Source organism: Diplotaxodon limnothrissa, linkage group LG18 (assembly GCF_057381915.1).
Source record: "Diplotaxodon limnothrissa isolate DT_005_m linkage group LG18, D_limnothrissa_male_GT1.1, whole genome shotgun sequence".
Lineage (NCBI taxonomy): Eukaryota > Metazoa > Chordata > Actinopteri > Cichliformes > Cichlidae > Diplotaxodon > Diplotaxodon limnothrissa.
The window spans coordinates 28,164,523-28,185,581 of NC_140613.1; the positions used below are offsets into that span (position 1 = coordinate 28,164,523).

At 41.0% G+C, this 21,059-nt stretch overlaps 1 protein-coding gene across 1 annotated transcript; it reads left to right on the forward strand.

Annotated features, from left to right (window-relative positions):
* Positions 1–486: 486 nt before the first annotated feature.
* Positions 487–13,429, forward strand: xirp1 (xin actin binding repeat containing 1). Its single transcript, XM_085378591.1, has 7 exons — positions 487–611; positions 752–806; positions 888–1,127; positions 3,086–3,179; positions 5,074–5,225; positions 5,441–5,482; positions 6,464–13,429. Exons 1-7 carry the CDS (start codon positions 487–489, stop codon positions 13,322–13,324), a joined length of 7,569 nt encoding a protein of 2,522 aa, XP_085234717.1. The 3' UTR covers positions 13,325–13,429.
* The last annotated feature ends 7,630 nt before the right edge of the window (positions 13,430–21,059 follow it).

Genomic DNA, 21,059 nt, shown 5'->3' on the forward strand with positions numbered 1-21,059 from the left:
TATGAATTCTCTGTCCAGAATTAAGATGTCGTTCTTTCTTTCTTTCTTTCTTTCTTTCTTTCTTTCTTTCTTTCTTTCTTTCTTTCTTTCTTTCTTTCTTTCTTTCTTTCTTTCTTTCTTTCTTTCTTATTTGAAAGCATTAAATGTCCTTTCAGCTACAGCAGTCGTGTATGTATCACACTGTTATAAGACGGCATCTCGAGCCAGGACTCTGGGTTTGCTGCTTGAGTGCATAAATTCATAAACATTAACAGAGTCAGATGACTGTCAGTGTCAGTGTCTATTGTATAATAACTCAAAAGAAGTTAAACCTCAGTTATGTACTTGAATTTAAGAACGTCAGATTTAGAGTTTATTGATGAGTCAAAGGAAAACATTTGTGGATTTGATCTATTCTGATTTAAATGACAGCCTGGTTTTAAAAGCTTGCAGTTTGGTGAAAAAATGCTGTTGCTTTAAATTGCAGCTGTTGTTTAAAAGAATACAATGGAGGTTTTTGGCCTGAGGAGGACCCAGTCCTTGAAGAGTCTTTCTGGGATTCAGGAAAAGTCGTGGGTCAATGCAGTTTCCCCCAGCTGGAAGAGAAAGTCTGTCTCTCAACTGGTGCAACAGTAAGTTCTACTGAGGCACAAACTTGTGACATTTACAGTTTATTTACATTATTCACAGGTGCTGGCAACGTTTACTGACTGTGTGTTGTCTTCATTCACTCATCTGTTAATATATATTGGTATTAAATTTGTCCTAATAGTTACCAAAGCTGCTCTGACCTAAGGAGTCCTGATAGGGCAGAGCAGAATCTTGAGGTAGGTGTCTACACTTGTGTTTGTTAAATGGAAATACTGCTAAAACTGAAAAAACACATAAAAATCAACTACTCTCTTTAGCTGTCGGAAAGCTGGGTGGATGGCGGATGGAGAAGAGGGGACAGCAGAGAGAATGTGGTCCTCTGGGGCTCAGGAAGGCGCTCTAATCTTTCCAGGAGTCGCTCCATGGAGTTCCTTCCTCAGAAGGAGGCTACGGGCACCAAAGCTCTGTGCGCCCTGTTCGAGTCCAAAGCTACCCTGCAGCAGTGCTTCAGCAGCAGCCCTCGGCTGAACATGGCATCTGAAACTGACAGTGTCACAGTGAGAGACTACCCTCTGCAGGACAGGAGAAGTCATAACACTTTTCTTAAGGACACAGCTACACAGGTGTGTCAGCTGCCTACTTGAGCAGTTACAAGTAGTGTTACAATACAGTGCTGGTCATCCAAATGACACAAGCACGTGATGTGAGCCTGGTTCTGCTAAAGGTTTCTTCCTGTCAAAAGGGAGTTTTTTCTTCCCACTGTCGCCAAGTGCAATGTTGGGGTTTTCTCTGTATTATTGTAGGGTCTTAAAGCACCTTGAGGTGACTGTTGTTGAACCACTCACCTGATATGTTTGCACTTTACATCCAGAACCAGGCAGTTACTCTATTTGTGTAAAAAAAAAAAAGAAGAAAAAAATCTGGACCAGTTAATAGTGAAGCTTACTAATCCTGCATATCTTTCCTGGCTATGTGTTACTGAAAGTGACATGAGTGTCATCCAACTCTTAACCCAGCTATCATGGATTTTAAGCTCCCTCTATTTTAAGTCTCGACAGCCCGACTCCACACCCACCAAAATGAGACACAAAACAATCATATATTGTCTGTTATAATTCTCTTGACAACATAATGTGCTGTTTATCCACAGAAAGCCACTCAAGTGGGTGGAAGAAGGGCTGTGAATGGGCTTCCAGAGTTTCATGACAGAGCACGCAGACACTTGCCTGGTGAGCAGTGGTACTTTATTTCATATTTACTACAATCACTGACATCTAGGACGGGATAAGGGATGGGTGCCAGAGTTTCCTTGAAGCTTTGAGGTTCATTGTCATGTAAGGTAAGACGAGTGGACACTTCTCAAGCTGTTTAATATATATGTTCCTGACAGTTCTTTGAAATATGAATGTAGGCACATTCATCTTTGCATGTCAAACAGCAGTTCTCAAGCGTATCAAATGAATCTATATTAGGTTGCCACAGAGCAAACAGTTCAGGATCAAGGCCTAGTATTTAAAGTGTCACCATGTAAATCCTGACCGAGTTTACGAAGCAGTGGCAACCCATGTGGTGTTTGGTGGTGGGAGGAAAAAGAAGCTAAATAAAGACAAGGATGTAGTGTTGTAAATGCATAACTATGTGCCCGGCACAGATGCTTAAGATAGAACTGAGAGTGTCACCACCAGTTCTGACCGTGACGCAGGCCTTGGCCCTCTGAGCCATGCCTGTCCGCGACACATTACTGATATTGCTTCAGCAATACTGACGTCCTTACCCTGTGATGAACCTGGTATAAGTAAGGAACAACCAGTAACGTCAGCTGTGTTTGTTCCAAAATAAAGCTGAAATATTTGGTAGCATTTCATAATACAGCCCATGGCTTATGGTGTAATTTCCCAGCGTTTGCCATCTAATTCTGTTGAATTTAGGGTGAGATTTTGTCGTAGTGATACTTAAAGTGTAGGTAGTGTGGAAAAAGAGAGTGAGAATTAGCATTTTAAAAGACTGGACTGAGATCAGGGCAGTTTGGAGGCCAGATCAGGTCCTTTGGATCTGTGTCATGTTCCTTGAGCTGTTCATGAGTACGTTTGGCAGTGCGGGGGGTGTACATTGTTCTGTCCAATGGGACACTTGAAGGTGTATGTTGGCCGAAAACACTGTTTAGGCGTGTGAGTGACATCCTCATGAATGCCAGGACCCAAGTAGAACTTACCAAAATAGGACCATTTGTCTGTATTTTTTCTTTCAATATATTGGCTGCCGAGCACCCACTGACACACATACTATTGGTCCCACCCAGTTCCTGTTATAGCAGGTGACAATGTATCTGTGGAAATGAGGGGTGTCCCAATCCAACAGTGACTAACAGAGGTGATTGACTCAGGCGAGTAGCAGCAGCCAGCCCACCATCCCAAAATAGCCAAAGTCTTCCACTGGGGCAGCAGGCACTGATAAAAATCAGCTGTCACCAAGGCCACGGGACTAGAAAGAGTTCAGTCACAGAGAGCACTGAAAGAGGAGACAGGCTCTACTACACATCACACATCACAGGGGTCCTGGGAGTGAACACAGCAGAAATACACAGGGAAACAACGCTGGATGGTGTTTTAGTGAGTATTTATTAACTTTCTTCATATGAGGCCAAATAGCGTGACTGTGCCGCTACAGTAAAATGACAATAGCACTATATAATGACAGAGAAAGGTTTCTGGATGTACATGTTTTGTATTATTGGACTTTATTTTGTCAAATTTCATGCTGTTATTGTTGAGACAAGATGAAGTTGTACTGGAAAAACAGATTTTTTTCAACAGCAATCACAAAGTATAGAAAATTCTGAAATTTGCAATTTTGCTCCTGTCTTTTTATGACTGAGCTATAAAGGCAGTAATTTATGAATATAATGCTCTCTTCATTAAGTGTTAAGTGCTCATCAACCGTCAGACCCCATCGGTACGCTATCCCTCAAGTTTCAAACAAATGGTGGAGACTGGAAGTCATATGTTAGACAGTCAGTCTGTTTTCTTCTCTATATCTTCAGAAACATTGGAAAATGAAAATCAAATGAAGGGGAAAAAATGAACTCCTAGAAGTAGGCAAATGGTGTAACACACAGTGCTATATGGGGGATCTGGGACCCTATAATACAAGTTGTCCTTTGAGATGTTGGTTTTCATTACAGTCTATGAATGTAGCTACAATTGCCAACAGCTGATGGAGGTAAAAGGCTGCGGTGGTGGTGAAGAACAAATGCCAGCTGCATTTAACCATCATTTGTACAGCTGCCAGCATCCCAAAATTTCCTCCCATTAGCATGCTGCTAATAGCTCCTCTTCATTCCTGAAGAATTAACCCAGATCAAAGAGATGTTGGCAGACATTGCTCAGAAAACGCTGGAATCACTGAAAAAAGTTTCCAGTTGTGTCATTGACGCTTAATTTCATTTTCGAGTCTGTAAGAATGAGTCTTTTCATTATTTCCTCTGTCGAGACAAGTTTGCGTGGATGTTTGTGAACACACGTCGATGATGAGTGACAGTTGACCTCTCGGTTTACTGGGTGAGGACTTTCATGGGGGGGCATGGCAGTCGGTTGCATGATTCTGTCTGCTCACCCATCTGTGAAAATGCTTTAAGTCCAGACTCGTGAGAGGCGCCGGCTCGCCAGGCCATCCTTTTGTCCCGTCAGGGCTTAGTGCGTGAAAAGGGAGGTGTGTTTAAATCTGGCTATTAGTTACAGCTGGATGGCCTGTGCAGCATACTGTGCTGTTGACCTCTGAACATATTTTTCATGATGCTGCTGTTGATTTTTTTTCTAAACTCATTATATTTACTTAACTCCAGCTGAGGAACAAATTTCAGCTAATACAGTCTGATTGCAGGGTGTTTTTTTGCATAAACAAAAATCAGTTTCAGAACATGCATGTGGTTTACTGGGCTGGGCTGTTGCATTCTTTTGGTCAGGTGTTGATGGTTTGATGGGAGAGAGCCCATTCAAACAATGTGCAAACAATCTGTGTCCCTCAAGCTGAGCTAGCAGTTGCTGTTTTTTCTTCTTCTTGGGTGTCATGGTCAATCCGTGGAATGCATTTTGATGATAGTCCTGTGCAGCAGGGAGGGCTGTGTGGGCCTATTTATCTCCCGGGGATCAAAGCTCGTAATCTGACTTGATTGTTACAATATCTCTCTTTACTAAAACATATGCTGTTTCATGGCATAATGCATGTGAACTAGAATCCATGAGGTAACAGGAAGCTACAACAGTGATAAGACAGATTCCACCATAACTAAAAATACACAGACACAGCGTTATCATTCAACTTGTTGCTGACACTGGACACGCACAGCTTTGCTTATTATAGGATACAGCAGTATCCTGTTGTTCCACTTTTATGCATGTGTGTGCCACTAGGTTTAAACTAGAAATCCCAAGACTCCAGATGTATTATTGGGCAAATCTAATAAAGAAGTCAACATTAATTTGATGTCGGATCTTGCTCTTGCAGAGGACAAATACAGCTCTTCACTGACTAAAGGGGGCACCCCAACGAGACAAACCAGAGACAGAACATCTACTTCCTTCTCAGTGAGAGACAGATCAACTCTCTATCTGTCAAGAACAGCAGCCACTGACACCACAGGAGGCCCAACACAACCAGTGAGTTCCTGAAATGCTTCTCATTCCTCCCCACAAAGTGAGGTCAAAGGCTTCAATGGGGAATTTTCTGTGTGCTAGGTCACAACAGGAGCGCCTCAACACTTTAGTGCATGTTTGAAATGTGTGGAACACAGTGCTAATGGATATATTTAACAAATAATAAAGTTCTGTGTGATTCAAACTGATTTAAATCACTCTTTGCTTTTGTTTAACAGGAATTCATTGGTACACTAGGAAAAGGGGCTAAAAACAGTAAGGTACAGTATACGTCATTTAGAAACCTTTACAGGAGAATGTGGTTTCTCAGTATTGTGTGCTGTGCATCTAAGTCTTTGCTTCCACCATCAAACACACAGTAAACCTACGAGCTCACATTAAATGCAACATTCAGGATGTTACTTTTTCACAAAGGGTCAGGTATGTTTAAATCATTTAGATAATTTATTTTTGTTTAAATTTTTCTGGTTTGTAATTAATTGTAGTTGTATGTAGTTATGTTGTTATGTTGAAAAACTGAGAATGACCACAAGGTGGTGCCTCCATCCTTTCTGTTGAGCTGAGCTCCAGCACAGAATTGAACACAGACACAGAGTATCTCCATCAGAATAGTAAAGATCAAGGGTAATCATTATACCAGTGAGTTGCTGGTTCTCCATGGACACCAACAACACAAAATCTAGCTTTTGTTATTTCTTCTGAATGTTTATTTTGGGATTGAAAGTGAATCATCTCTATTAGGTGTTTTTGTATTCTGTTTTTTGTTTTTGTTTTCCTGTTTCAACAAGCGTCTCTATCAGTGCATGTGGCATATCTCTGTGAACATATCAACAATAGCTGGTTGACTGATGGCAGCCTGTCCGAAACTTAACAATGCCCAACCCTAGTTTACACTGCAGCCAGAAAAAAAACTTAATGCAGATTTAAATTTAACAATGTTTTCGCTTGTTTTCACCTAAAAAAGTTAAAAACAACTAGCCACACTAGCAGCCTCGGCGGCGTGTATGTGTGATATTTGCCTACTAACAGCTGTGAAGTGTTTTTGGTAACCCTGGTGTGACTGAGGATGGTTTGGGGTGAAAATGCATAAAAGAAGCGAAGCGAGCATAAAAGAAGGTAAAGTATGGCTTTCCTTGCTATGCATGTCATTCTAATATTTGCATGTATTGTTTTAATGCTCTTTTTGTTGACTAGATCACTAGATCCTGATAATATTCTTGAATTTCTTTTATTGTTTCAAGATGGCTGACCAGACCAGAAAAGTCACAGTTTTACAATCATCTCCTGAAGAAGATGACTTGCCCTTCCCCCCACCTCCCCCAGTACCACCTAGACCTCTCAACTATGAAGGGCCTTCATCGTTAAGTAGCCTTCCCCTGCCTCCACCTAAAGAAACCTTCTCCACATTCTACCAGCAACGGCAGAAAAATGAGCTGAAGAGGCTCTTTAAACACATCCACCCAGACTTACGGGCAAGTCTTGATGACGCAGTGGATGATGAGATCATGAAGGCAGTGCAGTCAGAAAACACTCAGGCAGCAGATGCAGCTTATCAGGGGGAAGTGCAATCCATGAGGTGGATCTTTGAGAACTGGACTCTGGACAGTATTGGAGATCCTCATTCAACCAAAAAGCTGATGGATAATGAGGAGTTAAAAGGTGGAGATGTAAGAAGCACCTCCTCGATGTTTGAACATATTGACAGCACCCAACTACAGTCTGCCAAAAGGCAGATTTCTGTCAGGGGGGATGTGAGAACATCAATGTGGTTGTTTGAGACCCAGCCCTTGGATTCCTTAAATAGATCCGTAAATGAAGAGGGTGAACTAGTTGAGGCAGTGCTGAAAGAACCTGTACAGCCTGGGGATGTAAGAGGAACTCGTCTGCTTTTTGAGTCTAAAGCACTGAGTGACTTGGGGCGCTGCAACTCTATTGAAGATCATAGTTTCCTGAAACTGAGGTCTGAGCTTCAGGAGCTGAAAGGTGATGTCCAAAAGACCGTGAAACTGTTTCAGGCAGAACCTTGCTGTGCTATCAGAGACAACAGTGGCAATATGCATGAGATTAAATCCATCTGCAGGGAGGAGATCGACAGTAGTGGTGTTTGCACTGCCCGCTGGCTTTTTGAAACTCAGCCTTTGGACCTGATCAGTAAGGGAACTGATGTCGTGAAAATAATTCGGGGCATATCGCTAGAGGAGGGTCAACGAGGAGGTGTTGACCGGAAGAGGTGGATGTTTGAAACTGAGTCATTTGACAGAATACCTGAGGTTGTAGGAGAGAACACATTTGAAGGAGCCATAGCTGAGTGCACAGGAGAGGTTGATGTCATCAACAAGAAGAAATTCTTTGAAATGAAACCACTGGCAGCAGGAAACATGGCAGAAAAGTCTTTGGAAAAGGGAGACGTAATTGGGGGAGATGTCAAGACCTCCCTTTGGCTGTTTGAAACGCAGCCCATGGAGACGCTTAGTGATAGCTATGAAGTCGGGAGCCTGAAGAAAATTACCCTTTCAGCTGAAGAACAAGGTGAAGTAAAAGACAAAAAACAGTTATTTGAAAGCTGCAGCATTCAAAAGAGCACTTCATTAAAAGAACAAGTGATTGAAAAAGGTGACGTGAAGGGATTCAAAGAACTTTTTGAAAAAATTCCTTTGAGCAAAATTGCTCCTTCTGGGGAGGAGATTACCGAGAACGAAGAGTCTATTGCAGTTGGAAATGTAAAAGGTAACAGAGAAATATTTGAAACAACTCCATTATATGCAATAAAAGACAGCTCTGGAAACCTTCATAAGGTTACAACAGTCAGCCGAGAGGAATTCACTCAAGGGAAAGTCAAAAAGTATAAGTGGATGTTTGAGACGAAGCCGTTAGACCAACTGGTAGAAGGAAAAGGAAATGTGGAAGTAATCAAAGGCATCACAAGACAGGAAGACAACACAGGTGATGTCAAAATGGCAAAGTGGCTTTTTGAAACACAGACAATTGATGGGATTCATTCAAAGTTCAATCAGACAAAGCAAAACTCTTCTTTGGAGGAGGAGCCGCATAAAGGTGACGTGAAGACCTGTAAATGGTTGTTTGAAACACAGCCAATGGACATTTTGTATGACAAATCCGAAAAAGCAAAGGATAAAGAAGCCATTGAAGATACCAATGTCAAGTCCATTACATGGCTTTTTGAGTCACAGCCTCTAGATAGCATCAAAGATGGGGAAAAGTACAATTTGAAGCTATGCAGCACCATACGAGATTCAGTCCAATCAGAGGTTGGTGTTCAAACTGTGAAACATCTTTTTGAAACAGAGGCCTTGGACAGAATAAGAAAGGATACAAATTCAGACCAAAATCTGAGATGTGTCAGCCAAGTGAACTTTCAGTCAGGGGAAGTTTCGCGAGTCAAAGAACTCTTTGAATCCCAGTCTCTTGACGAAATAGGATCAGAAATCATGGCAGCATCTGATCAGCAGAACCAAGGAGAACAAATCGAGAAAGGTTCTGTAAATAAATTTACTTGGATGTTTGAGAACTGCCCCATGAGCCAGATCAACAAGGACAACAATGACACAAATACGCCAAGGGTTGAGAGTATTGAAAGTGGTGATGTCCAGAAGAAAAAGTTTATATTTGAAACATCGTCACTGGATAAAATTCACGATGAACCCGTTGAGCAGAATTGGGTCAATGTGGAGCAGCCTGTGAGCAATATAGACGTGAAGTCAAGCACTATGATGTTTGAGTCCCTGCCACTGTATGCCATCAGAGACAAAGAGGGCCAGTTTCATGAAGTTACAACTCTAAAAAAGGAAGAGGTAATGAGTGGTGACGTAAGAGGAGCAAGGTGGATGTTTGAGACAAAACCACTCGATGCCATCAAGGCGGAGAATGAAGTTTACGTCATACGAGCTGTCACCCAGGAGGACGTCAAGAAAGGAGACGTTAAATCAGCCAGGTGGAAATTTGAGACACAACCTCTTGACTCCCTTACGAGTCGAGATGAGCTCTCAGTCAGGGTGACTGAAGACTTTGGAAGCAGTAATGTGCAGCTAAATAAACAATTATTTGAATCTGAGCAGCAGTGCAAGAAGTTTGTGAGAATGGTTAGTGTCACTGATGTGCAGCGTGGCGATGTCAGGACCTCCACCTGGCTCTTTGAGAATCAAACAATTGACAGCCTGAAAGGGGAGCCTCAGGAGCAGGGTCCAGTAAAAGCAGTCCACAGGGAAGATAGCCAGAAGGGAGATGTGAAACGCTGCACCTGGCTCTTTGAATCGCAGCCCCTGGACAAAATTAAGGAGCCAGAAGAAACCACAGTGCAAAGTGCTAAAGATATCCCAAAAGCTGATGTGAAGTGCACCACCTGGCTCTTTGAGACCACTCCACTAGACAAAATCACCGCCAACAGTGTGGCTGATACCCTTTCGTATTTGAATGAAAATGCTTTTGTTCACTCAAGCGGCATCATAATAGAGGCAGATGGCAGCAGAAATGTTAACATGGCAAAATACATGTTTGAAAACAAAGAAGGGGTGCAGATTGAGAAAGAGGATGTTGTTGAGGGTAACATCAGGAACATCATGCTACAGCTCTTGGTCAGACCGACTCTCAAACCACAAGTAACTCTTCTGAGAGAAACTGAAAAAGGTAAAGTTAACATAACAGTAGTCGAGCTTCCAGTCTCCCAGGCGACCGGCACAGTCAACATCGAACACGATCAAAGACTACAAAACATTGCCCAGGTAATTGATGACTTGCTCATTCCACAAAATAATTTGAAAAAGGGAATAATATTGCAAGAGACTGCAGCGGGACAAGCAGAGATGTCCGTTTATTCACTCATCTGCAATTACGAAATCAAAACCGAGAGTCTGGTTACAGAGAGGGGAGATGTCCAGTCTACAATTGGAAATTTGTTAGCTACTGCCAGTTGTCAGAGGATAGCAGCGTCGTGCAGAGTGGACGAAACAGAGAAGGGAAATGTGAATTTGTACAAAAGCTGCATTGAAAAGGGAGATCTGCATTATCTCAAAAGTCTTCACACCGAGGCGTCTGAAGACGAAGCTGATCAGAGCCTTCTGACTAAGGAACAGATTGAAACAGTTCAGGGGGGTGTGAGGGAAGCAAAGAGAAGCCTCTATCAGCAAAAAGAACAGGCAGAACGAACAATTTCTGATGTTTTACCAGGGGACGTAAAGAACACCAAAAAGGTTTTTTCATCAGAGTGCTCTATCAGTGTTGACAGCTGTGTACCAAAGGAGGAAATTGTCCCTGGAGATGTCAAGGCAACAATGCAATCATTAGAACGTGCAAAGCAACAGAGTATGTGTGTGGAGCGGGAGGTCATTACACCTGGAACTATTTATGACATGGACCTGTCAGCTCAAGGTCCTGAAAGCGAAGGAAACCAAGCACAAAAAGAAGTCATTATATCTGGAGACGTAAAAGCAGCTAAAAGGTCTCTTGAAATGGCAAAGCAGCAAAGCATGCAAGTAGAGCGGGAAGTCATCATTCCTGGAAAAATATACAACCTGAATATGTCCGCACAAGAGGAAAGCTCATCAACAGTGGCACAATCAACATGTTCGTCCTCCTCAAGATGCCAGCAAATCAGGACTTCTCCGAAGGTCAGTGATACAGAGAAAGCTCAAGAAAGCCATATCTCCTTTGAGGCTTGTCAACAGATTGCAGCTATAGACAGTAATAGTGCCCCAGAATCACTGCCACCTTTTGTAAGTTGCGAGTTTAATAGTCAGACAACTGAAGATGAGACAGAACAAGTTATCAGAGGAGATGTGAAAGCAGCTATTAGAGCTCTGCAGAGTGCAGCGACAGAGCAGAAGCTCCTAGATAAGGAAAATATTATAAGCGGTAATGTGCAATTGGCTCTCAAATCTCTTGAGAAGTCTAGCGTAAATGTATCCAAAGGAGACTATAAAGCTGCCATGATATACAGAAATTCAGGCAGGGCTTGTTCAGAGAGGAGCAAGACTGTTCACAAGCAGTGTGTTGTGGTGCCTGTGCCTCCATCTGACGCAAAATTATCTCCTTCAATTTCAGTAACCTGTGAAGGACAACCATCTATTACAACACAGAATTCAGCTCCCAACCCCGTAGCAAATGGAACCTCTAAATCACCCCGCTCTGAAAGGCCAAGTCCACCTCCACTGCCTCAAAAGACTGAGAAACCACAGGAGCAGAAGCCAGCTTTACCACCAAAGCCACAATGGATAAAATCTGTAGTTGTGGAAGAACCAAATACATCACCTAACAAAGTTTCCTGCCCTGTTAAAGAAAATACAAAAAGTGTAGTAATTCGTCCAAAACAAAGCCAGTCGTTTTGCTCTGTGGGTAGCCAAGAAACTACAACGCATGGAAAACTCAGTAAACAATGCTCACATGAAACATACCAACAACAAAAATGTGTTAGTGAAGAAATGCAAGTCGCAAATCAAGCAAATGTATATCTGCCAATCAAGCCAAAGGCTCAGGAAAGCAGCAAGAAACAGGAAACAGCACAACTCACAGAGAGGAAATCAGACTGCAAAATGACCGTGTCAAACAGCAGTGAAGTGAAAACAGAGAAAAATGTGAAACAGAAAATCAATGCAGCTGAGGAGATACAGATACGTATGAGGGGTTATGAAGATGGTGAGCATGAAATCAACACGAGCTCGAAGGCAGCACTAAATAACTTTGAAGGAAAGGACAGAGACACTTCCAAGAAGGCAGCAATCACAGATGATAACGGTAGAGGTCATAAAAAGACAGAAAAGACTTCTGTTCAAGAATACAAATCAAATCTCAAACCTCAAGAAAAACAGCGCGAGCCCGGACTGCAGACATCAGTCACTACGGGCCATGTGCAGGAAAACAACCCGGACCAAAAGCAACCAACTTTTGAGGATAAAGTTGTTTTAAGAGAGAAGAAGGCAAGAGAGACAGAGGATGAAAGACGACAAAGGCTCTCTGTACACATGGAAGACATCGTAAAAGGAAATGTAAAGGCAGCCATGGAAATCTTTGAAAACTTTAGGAAAAGAGAGGAACTCAAGGGGATCCTGTCTCAAGTGCAAGAAATAGAGGGAGAGGCCAGCAGTGTAGATGACACTTCACTAAATACATTATACCAGAATGTCCCTACTTGGATGGGTACATCAAGGAGAAACGCTAAGCAAAGTAAAATGGAGGGAAAGAAAGTTGAAGCAGAAACCCAGGATGATGATCTTGAAAGCATCTCCTCAGTTGAGACGGCATTTGAAGATCTGGAAAAAGCAAGCAAGGAAATAATGAACCTGAAGGAACAGACTTTAGCAAAGCTGCTTGAAATCGAAGAGACGATTAAAAAGGCTCTGTACTCCGTGTCTAATCTGAAATCTGAGGCCGACATTGCAGGGTTGTCGGGGCTGTTCGATGAGTCTTTGAAATCTGAGCAAAACTTTCAACCTGCCAACAACATCAGGAAGATAAGCATTGTTTCAAGCAAGGCCAAATCAGGTCAGACAAAAGAGACAAGCGATGTAAATCTCCAGACAGATTTGGATTCAAGTCTTTCCAAAGAGGAAGTGTTGAGAAAAGGGCACAATAAGCCCCTTATTAGACAGTCTTCCTCTCAGTCTTCACCATCATTCATCTCCATTCACTCAGCTGCCAGAAAACCAAGTGATCAACCAAAGCCAACCATGTCAACATTTAAACCAAAAACTAATAGCTGCTCTGACAGTTGTCAAAATGTGAACAGCGATCTGGAGTCCGCAGCTGCCGAGTCTTCAAAAAATGGCCCACAGCGCAAGGTCAGTGTTCTTGAAGTGCAAACCGCAGAGCAACCCGCAGGAATAATTGGCACGAAGACTGTCAGTGAAACTTATGAAGAGAGCGACGGCTTTGGCAATGTATTTGTTTCCTCCAGGACCTCAACATTCGTCACCAAACAGTCTGACAGTAAAACATCGGCCCTGTTTGAAATTAGTCCAACCAGATACGAAGTCATGACATCCCCACTGATGCGAAGGTCCGGGCGCTTTTTTGAAGATAAAGTGTCGAGGAGCACCAAGGACGACGGGACGGTATTTGTAACATTCGGCCCACCAAAGGAAACGCACTGAACGAGCCACTTATTAGTGCGTTCCACGGTCCTTTAACTTTAGGAAAGCAGTTTTATTTACGTGTGTTTTCATCCCATTTTTGTTTTATTAGTGAAACTGTTTTGTTAGTCTTTAAACTGAACTCATGAAATCATGAAAATGTTACCTTTAAAAACTTTTTGTCTTATAGATTTTATACTGTAACCACATGATAAAGTGTTAAGATCTTTTAACAAGGCTAAACACAAAGTTAGCACTGTTTATTCTTCTGTTTTAAACAACTGTCAAATAAATGACAGGTTAGAAGATGTGACTGTTATCGGTGATTTTTTTCTTTATTCTCATTCCTTGAATTATAAATATAACAAATGGCCACAGAGCAGCCATATCATTATCACCAACCACTGATGCTACTTTTCAGCATTCTATAAGTAGATTAGCTCACACACAGACAGTGTTGGTCAAGTTACTTGAAAAAAGTAATCAGTAACTAATTACTGATTACTTCCCAAAAAAGCAATCCCGTTACTTTACTGATTACTTATTTTCAAAAGTAATTAATTACTTAGTTACTTAGTTACTTTTTAAAAACACGATTTACAACCTGAATAGGTGATAAAGCGATAGATCTTTCAGCCCAATTCTACTTTTTCTACATAATCCATCATACACAATGTAATCAAATGGAAAAATCTATTTTTTTAACTTGTTTTATCAGTTTTAATCTTTTAACTTTATGCATCAAGCAAAAATTTAATTATATGCAACATTCTCTGACTTGAATAAATTAGTTTAACATTTAAAGCTATTTTCTGCACATTCCAGCACATAAAATAAAATATTTTTTGTGTTTACACACACACTCTTTCAAATAGATGCAAGTCAAACACAGCAGAACATAAATAAAGTCAAAGACTCAGCGGTCCTGTTGCTCTATTTTCACCTATTAAAAAGCACTGCGGTAGGCGGAGGTTTACCCTGGTGCAGGTGTGCCGCGGTCAGTTGAAGAATCCGCGAGTTTCTCTGTGAATTTCCCATTACGTCGTTGCGCACTCGGTGCTTGCTTGGAAGTTTAGGGGTTTTTTTCGCTGTAAAAAGATTTTTTTTTCCCCACGCACAACGGACGCTAATGTTTTTGTCACTTTTTATGGAATCAAACTCAAAGTAAGGTCAGTACTTCCACACTGCACGCTCATACTCTCTCCCACAATCGATATGTGATCCATTGTTGATCTGCACACAGCTGTTGTCACTAACGGCGCACTCGCTTACGTCACTGTCGTGAGACATTCTCGCAAAAAATCACGGTTTTAGTAACGCAGTAACGCAGCGTTCCTACGGGAAAGTAACGGCAATCTAATTACCGTTTTTGCAATAGTAATCCCTTATTTTACTCGTTACTCGAAAAAAGTAATCAGATTACAGTAACACGTTACAAGTAATGCGTTACTGCCCATCTCTGCACACAGAATTTATAACTCAATTCCGTGTATATCGACTTTGCTTGGCCCGAAATCAAAGTGATGATAATAAAATGTAGAATCTCTAAAGTTAAATGTCCCTGCTGATTTGAGATCTTGTCTTGGTGGAGATGCCAGGCAAAATGCAATTCAGTAATGACAATTTTTTTTTTAAAGGGGTAAAAAGAAAATCAAGCAAAAACTTAAATGAATCTAAAATCTTTGTGTGGCTGAGACATGGCTTGATTATTCTACAACTCTTAATTTGTTGTTTAAATATTTTGCCCAGCAAAATTGTCACTTAACTGTATATAAACAGAGATGAAATGGCGCAGCCACTACGCCTTGCTGCCATTTTTTTTTTACGGCAATGGAAAATGTCCCCGTGGCTCCCAAAGCCCATTAACTTGTAAACCACAAATATAAAATTGACTCCTTTTTAAAAATCCAGTGGTATTTAGTTTGAATGAATATCCAATCTCTAGGCTAATATATGAAACAGTAGTACATTGGTGCACAACCAATAATTCACACAATACTCCTAAGTTACTTAAGTAAATTCTACAAAGAGTATTTCTTCACCAATTTACTTCATAAATTGCCTTTTAAAGGAAACCTGGAGTCAGATGTTGCACAGTTGTAATGGATCTATGATGAGAAATCACACCACCGCTATGCTTTTTAAAATGTCAGTTTCTGTTTTGGTCACGTTTTCTCTACTTTTGCTCCAGACCTTCATTTCAAAATACCTCTCTTTTCTTCTCCTGTTGTTAGTTGGTTTGAAAATACAGGATTTTGCAAACATCAAACACATCTGAAAGCCTCACTGTTGCTGTTTTTACCTAAAGTTGAATACCTCATAAATGTGACATTATCTAGTTATGTAATTGCTAAATACCAGGAATCAAACTTGTCAGTGGTCATGCGACATTAGGAGTACACCTTAAAACATCTTAGATGTGAGTTGTAAGTAATTCCTGTGCGTTTCTTCTAACTTATTATTTTAAAAAAGTACACATAATTGTAGATCATAGATCTCTCCACTACAGGTGGCTGCATTTGTAAAACATTACAGAAAAGATCCTGTCATGTCAAACCTACAAGACAAATTAACCTTAAACTAAGTTTGTTTTCATCATCGTAGTTCCAGCCGCCTGCCAAGGAAATGTGTTCTGCCTGTTTGACACCAGTCTACCCAATGGAGAAAATGGTGGCTAATAAACTTATTCTGCACTACAACTGTTTCTGCTGTAAACACTGTAAGAAGAAGCTCAGGTGAGATGTTAGAACAAAATTATAGAAATTGGAATATTTATCATATAGAACCCAATCAAAACTACCAAGATGAAAAGATTTAGTATTTGCATTAATAAATGAAACACATACATGAAATAAATCCTCAATATCAATGAATAAATCATTCACACAAGCTGATCTAGCACAACAAATCAATAATGTGAGAGAAACAAAATTAGATCTGATTTTATATTTGGGCTTTTTCATTTCATTGCAGCACACACAACTATTCTTCTCTTTATGGTGAATTCTACTGCATTTCTCACTACAATCAGCTTTTTAAAAGAAAAGGAAATTATGACGAGGGCTTCGGTCACAAGCAACACAAAGACCGCTGGCTTGATAAAAATAAAGGGACAGATGAGCCAGATGCTAAGCCCACTCCCAAAATGTCAAAGAACAAGTTAAACATTTCTAATGGCTGCAGAGAGGCTTCTGCTGAAGCGTTTGCCACAAAGTCATCCCTGAGAGCGTCGGGAGATAAAAGTGTTGCTGATGTTAAAGGTAAACTAAAAATGAGCTGGCCACCAGAGAAGAAGAATTCTCCGCAGCGAACATATGAACCAGCTCTGAAAAATAAAATCTCTGACATCAGCAGAGCAGGTGCAGTTAGCATGAGCTTTTCAGAGCATTGGAAAAGCGACAGGCTCAGTAACAGAGAAGGAATGAGAGATAAGAGGGGGAAGGAACAGTCTACAACAGCAAGCTTTATCTCAGCTGAGAAGTTTCCCTCAGAGAAAACAAAACCAGTCAGTCCTGTCCAAACTAACCACTCAGAAGTGAGAATTTCTGTCACGAATCAAAAAACAGTTCACACAAATGTGGCCCCCACCTCAAAAGCAAACCACAGCCCAGTGGCCAACAGGCTGGACACTTCTCCAAATAAAGCTCGGAAATCCGTAAGGTTTGCCCCAAATATTGATGTCGCTCGATACGACCGATCCTCTCAGCTGAGCTCAGGTACAGAAAATGAAATGGTCGCAGATCAGTCTGAACAAATAAATAAAACCAATGATGGAACAGACGTGAGGGAAAACACTATACTCGACGATTTGGCATCTGAATCCAGCGAAGAAAATAGAAAGAGTGAGATGTACCTTGAAATCCCTGAATATAAGCACCGTGAAGAAACAGCCAATATGTCAAACCAAGAGCATGATGCGAACGTAGGGAACAGTTTCAAAACTCCGCAGAATGATATTGCAACTCTGAACGGGGATGTGCACAAGGTTAATGACTCACTCATCACCCAAAGTCTTACTGAAGCTTTCACTTCAACTCAAGACATCATGACACAAAAAGAGCCTTCTGAGAAACTGGATGTCAGTCCAGGGAACCCTGTTAGCGAGCATGAATCAGAAAATGCTGACACAGCACAAAGTCCTGCAGGACCCGTGAATGGAGAGGAAGTCAGTCTTGAAAAAAGTAAAAATCAGCCTGAAAAGGTTCATGAAGAAGGTGGTGATCAGAAGAAGCCTGTTGGGAGAACAAATTCTCTGAAAGGCTCTGACAAACAGGCTGAAAAGGCCAAAGGCAAACTGGGATCCTGGTCCAAAGGAAAGAGCCCCTTGTCAAAACTCTTCACATCGAGTGGAAATGACAAAACAAACAAAGCAGAACAAAAGGATGCCAGGAAAGCAGATGTCAAACCTAGCAGTGGACTCTTAGGAAGGCTACTTCAGTCATCCGCAGAGAAGGCTGAGGACATCACAAAATCAGCTGCTCAGGACAAGCGAAGGGATGAAACTCATGTTGATGACAAAAAAACAGAGAATGAAAAAGGCTCTGTTACAAAAGATGCACAAAAAAAAGAAGACCCATCTAAAGTCCCTCCTCAAGAACAAGCGCTTCAGAGCGACATCACGGACAAGTTACAGTCCGCCGAGCCTGATGCACTTAATAATGACTGTAGATCTTCAGAACCTTCCAGCCTGTCCATGATAAGTAGTGAGACAGGTGATGATTTAACATCCATAGCGCAAACGGATGCAATTCTAACTGGTGATCAAGAATCTCATTCACAGAGCAGTGAGGCTACAAACCTGCCCGTCTCTGATCTGGAAATAGAGTCTAAAGATCTTGACCCTGCAGCACAATTACTGAGCACACCGCATGGGCAATCAAACAGTGAGTTAATACCTGAGAAAGGTGATGATGCATTAAATGACGTTTTTGGAGATAGTGTCACGTCACCCTTTGCTGACCCACTGGCCACAGAGATAAAAACAGATGAATCTGCCCAACAGCTGAACAAACATGACCCACCGGTTGAAGGAGGAGGGAGCTTGAGCAGTGGAATGCTTTTTGATCTCATCCACAACAGTGCACAAGATTCCTCTGATTTCTTTGGTCTGCCTGACACCCCCAGCACATTTTCAACTTCTATGACTGACACAGCTTTGCTTGAACCTGCTTCTACTCAAAGCTCCAGCCTGGTTGACTCTGGACCAATATCATCTGAAAATGAAGCAATCATTGGCATGTCAGATCAACTCACCATCCCTGACTCAACACCTATAAGCCAAGATGTTAGTCAACCCTTGGATCCTTTTGGCAGTGAGAAGCAGACAAGTGAACAGGACTTTGACATATTCAGCTCTAATGATGATCTCTTCAATCAGCCTCCTCCGGTTAATGTGCTCGATCATGGAGGAACTGCTTTCCCTGATGACATCTTTGGAAGCAGCAATGTCTCAAACAGTGCAGATGGGTTCACAGGTCTACCAAGCGGTCAGGCTGCTCAGAGTTCACTGAATGATTTGCTCGGCTCTGAAGCATCCTCTGTTGTTGCACCTTCAGCTCAGATGGACCTTTTTGCTGATGATATTTTTGGATCAGAAGCACAACTACTGCCAGTGTCTGAGCCAGGTGGTGCAAATGTATTAGCTGATAGCTTGTTAGCATCTGAAGAAAACAATACTGAGCAAAAATCAGAGAACAGTAGCTGGATGGATGATTTGTTGGGTTAAAGAGATGAGTGTTATAGTAACTCCAGCTCAGCCTACCTTTGCATATGTGGACGTCTTACTTTGTCTCTCTTCAGCATTGGGTGCCACCCTTTTATGGAGCTGGTTGTACTTGGCATTCAGGCCAGAACAATTAAGCTCAGGGAGAGGAGGGTGTTCAGATCGGTTAACCTGTTTCAACTTATTCTTTTGTTGAGTGATTTTAATTTGCTCTTACGACTGCCACCGCTACTACTAATAGAAATAAAATAAACACTTTTTCACACACATGTATATAATTAAGCACTTGACGTTTAAAAAAAAAAAAGTATAACTGATTATGTTTAAATTCAAATTACATTTTATTCAGAAAACTGCATCAAATATTGTAAAAGTTAAAACTTTATGGTAAATAGCACATCTTCACATTACATCTGCAAAATGCATGCATTTTATTACATTTTACAAGGGCAAAAACTACATTCAATGAATAAATTGATGTGCAGTGACATGTTTTATTAATAAATACTGTATGAAAAGTAAAATATAACATTTAAAGAAGATTGTAGATGAGATTTTCTGTTGTCTGTAGTGAGTGTTGTCAATATGCTAATGTGAAAATTTTATTATGAATTATTAAAATTAATAAAACAACCTTTTTAATGTTTTCTCAGGATGACACTTAAATACAATGTGATTCATTAATAAATTTAAATAACCTAAAAATGTTTTCTTGAGCTGTGTCTTGGGTCTCTTTCTGCTTTATGTGTTCTACACTCACAACCACTTCACTGGGTACACCTGTTGAGCTCCTCATTATCTGATAAGCCAATCACATGACAAAAACTCAATGCATTTAGTCACATAGGCTGAGACTTCCTGCTGAACTTCAAACTGAGAATCAGGATGGGAAACCTTTGAGTGATTTTACACACAACACGGTTGTTGGCGCCAGACAGTTTTCTGTGTATTTCAAACTGCTACAAAATCATCTCATGGATTTACAGAAAACGGTCTGACAGAGAGAGTTTTCATTTCTGCTGTGACTGGGTCAGAGCTTGGTGTAAACAGCATGAAAGCATGGATCCATCCTGCCTTCCAGCAACAGTTCAAGCTGCTGGTGTTAAAATCGCGCCCCTTAGTAACACCTGAGCATTGTTGAAATCCCGCAGCCTAACTGTGTATGGAACATTGTCCATGCCCATCCCTTTATGATTGCAATATGGTAATAAAGGGCGTCAAGGGTGGAGAGCTATAAATACAGCTCTTGCCCTTCATGCTTGACGGTGGGAACAAACACTCCGATGGTGCTTGGAATTCTATATCATCGATTAAAAAACTAAGATAGTCAAATTGATGATTTGAGAAAGTGTCCTTGTTCAAATGACACATTGTTCTGAACCTAAAGTTCTATGCAAATGTAACATTTCTGTAAAAACTGGCACCTCCATAGAGCGGCTCTTAAAATAATTTATCTGAAAATCAAATCTTTTGGAAAGCTACGAGAACGTGTGTCTTTTCCCGATACCAACTTCTGCATAGTTCTCCTTGCTTTCATATTTTCAAATATTTGCAATTACCCAACCAGGTACTCCGTTTTCCCTATTTGAAGATTTTGATTTTACAGATTTTTGAAATAATGCACTCACTGAAATATATTGTGACTCCATAACAGGCATCTGTTTCACGCATTCTGTTCAATGACTAACCATTAATGAATGAAACTTTATAAGTTATAAAACATGAATCTTTAGCTAAAATGGCAGTTTTTGTAATGAATCCCTTAATGCTGACAGTTTTATGTCTGACCAGTACAGCTCTGTTCCTAAACAGACTGCTGAGGATCAGCTTTGCAGAGTGTAGCTGCTCCCCTACTCACTTGAACACTGCGGTCCTGTTGTGAGCTGATTTTTTTCTTGATCCTAACAAAACAAAGAATTTCCAGAGTAGCAGACATGAAGCAACGTGAAACTTTATTGAAAACTCTTTGTTCTTGTTTGCTTTTTGATACAGAGAAAAAATAAAGAGAAGGGGTGATAGGAGTCTTAAAGACAA

Excerpts from the sequence above, each read along its gene's own strand:
- xirp1 (XM_085378591.1), top strand. The coding sequence starts at position 487 with ATGGAGGTTTTTGGCCTGAGGAGGACCCAGTCCTTGAAGAGTCTTTCT. Across the intron at positions 1,128-3,085 it reads CTGAAACTGACAGTGTCACA|AGGAGACAGGCTCTACTACA; the intron begins GTGAGAGACTAC and ends GAGCACTGAAAG. Across the intron at positions 3,180-5,073 it reads CAACGCTGGATGGTGTTTTA|AGGACAAATACAGCTCTTCA; the intron begins GTGAGTATTTAT and ends TTGCTCTTGCAG.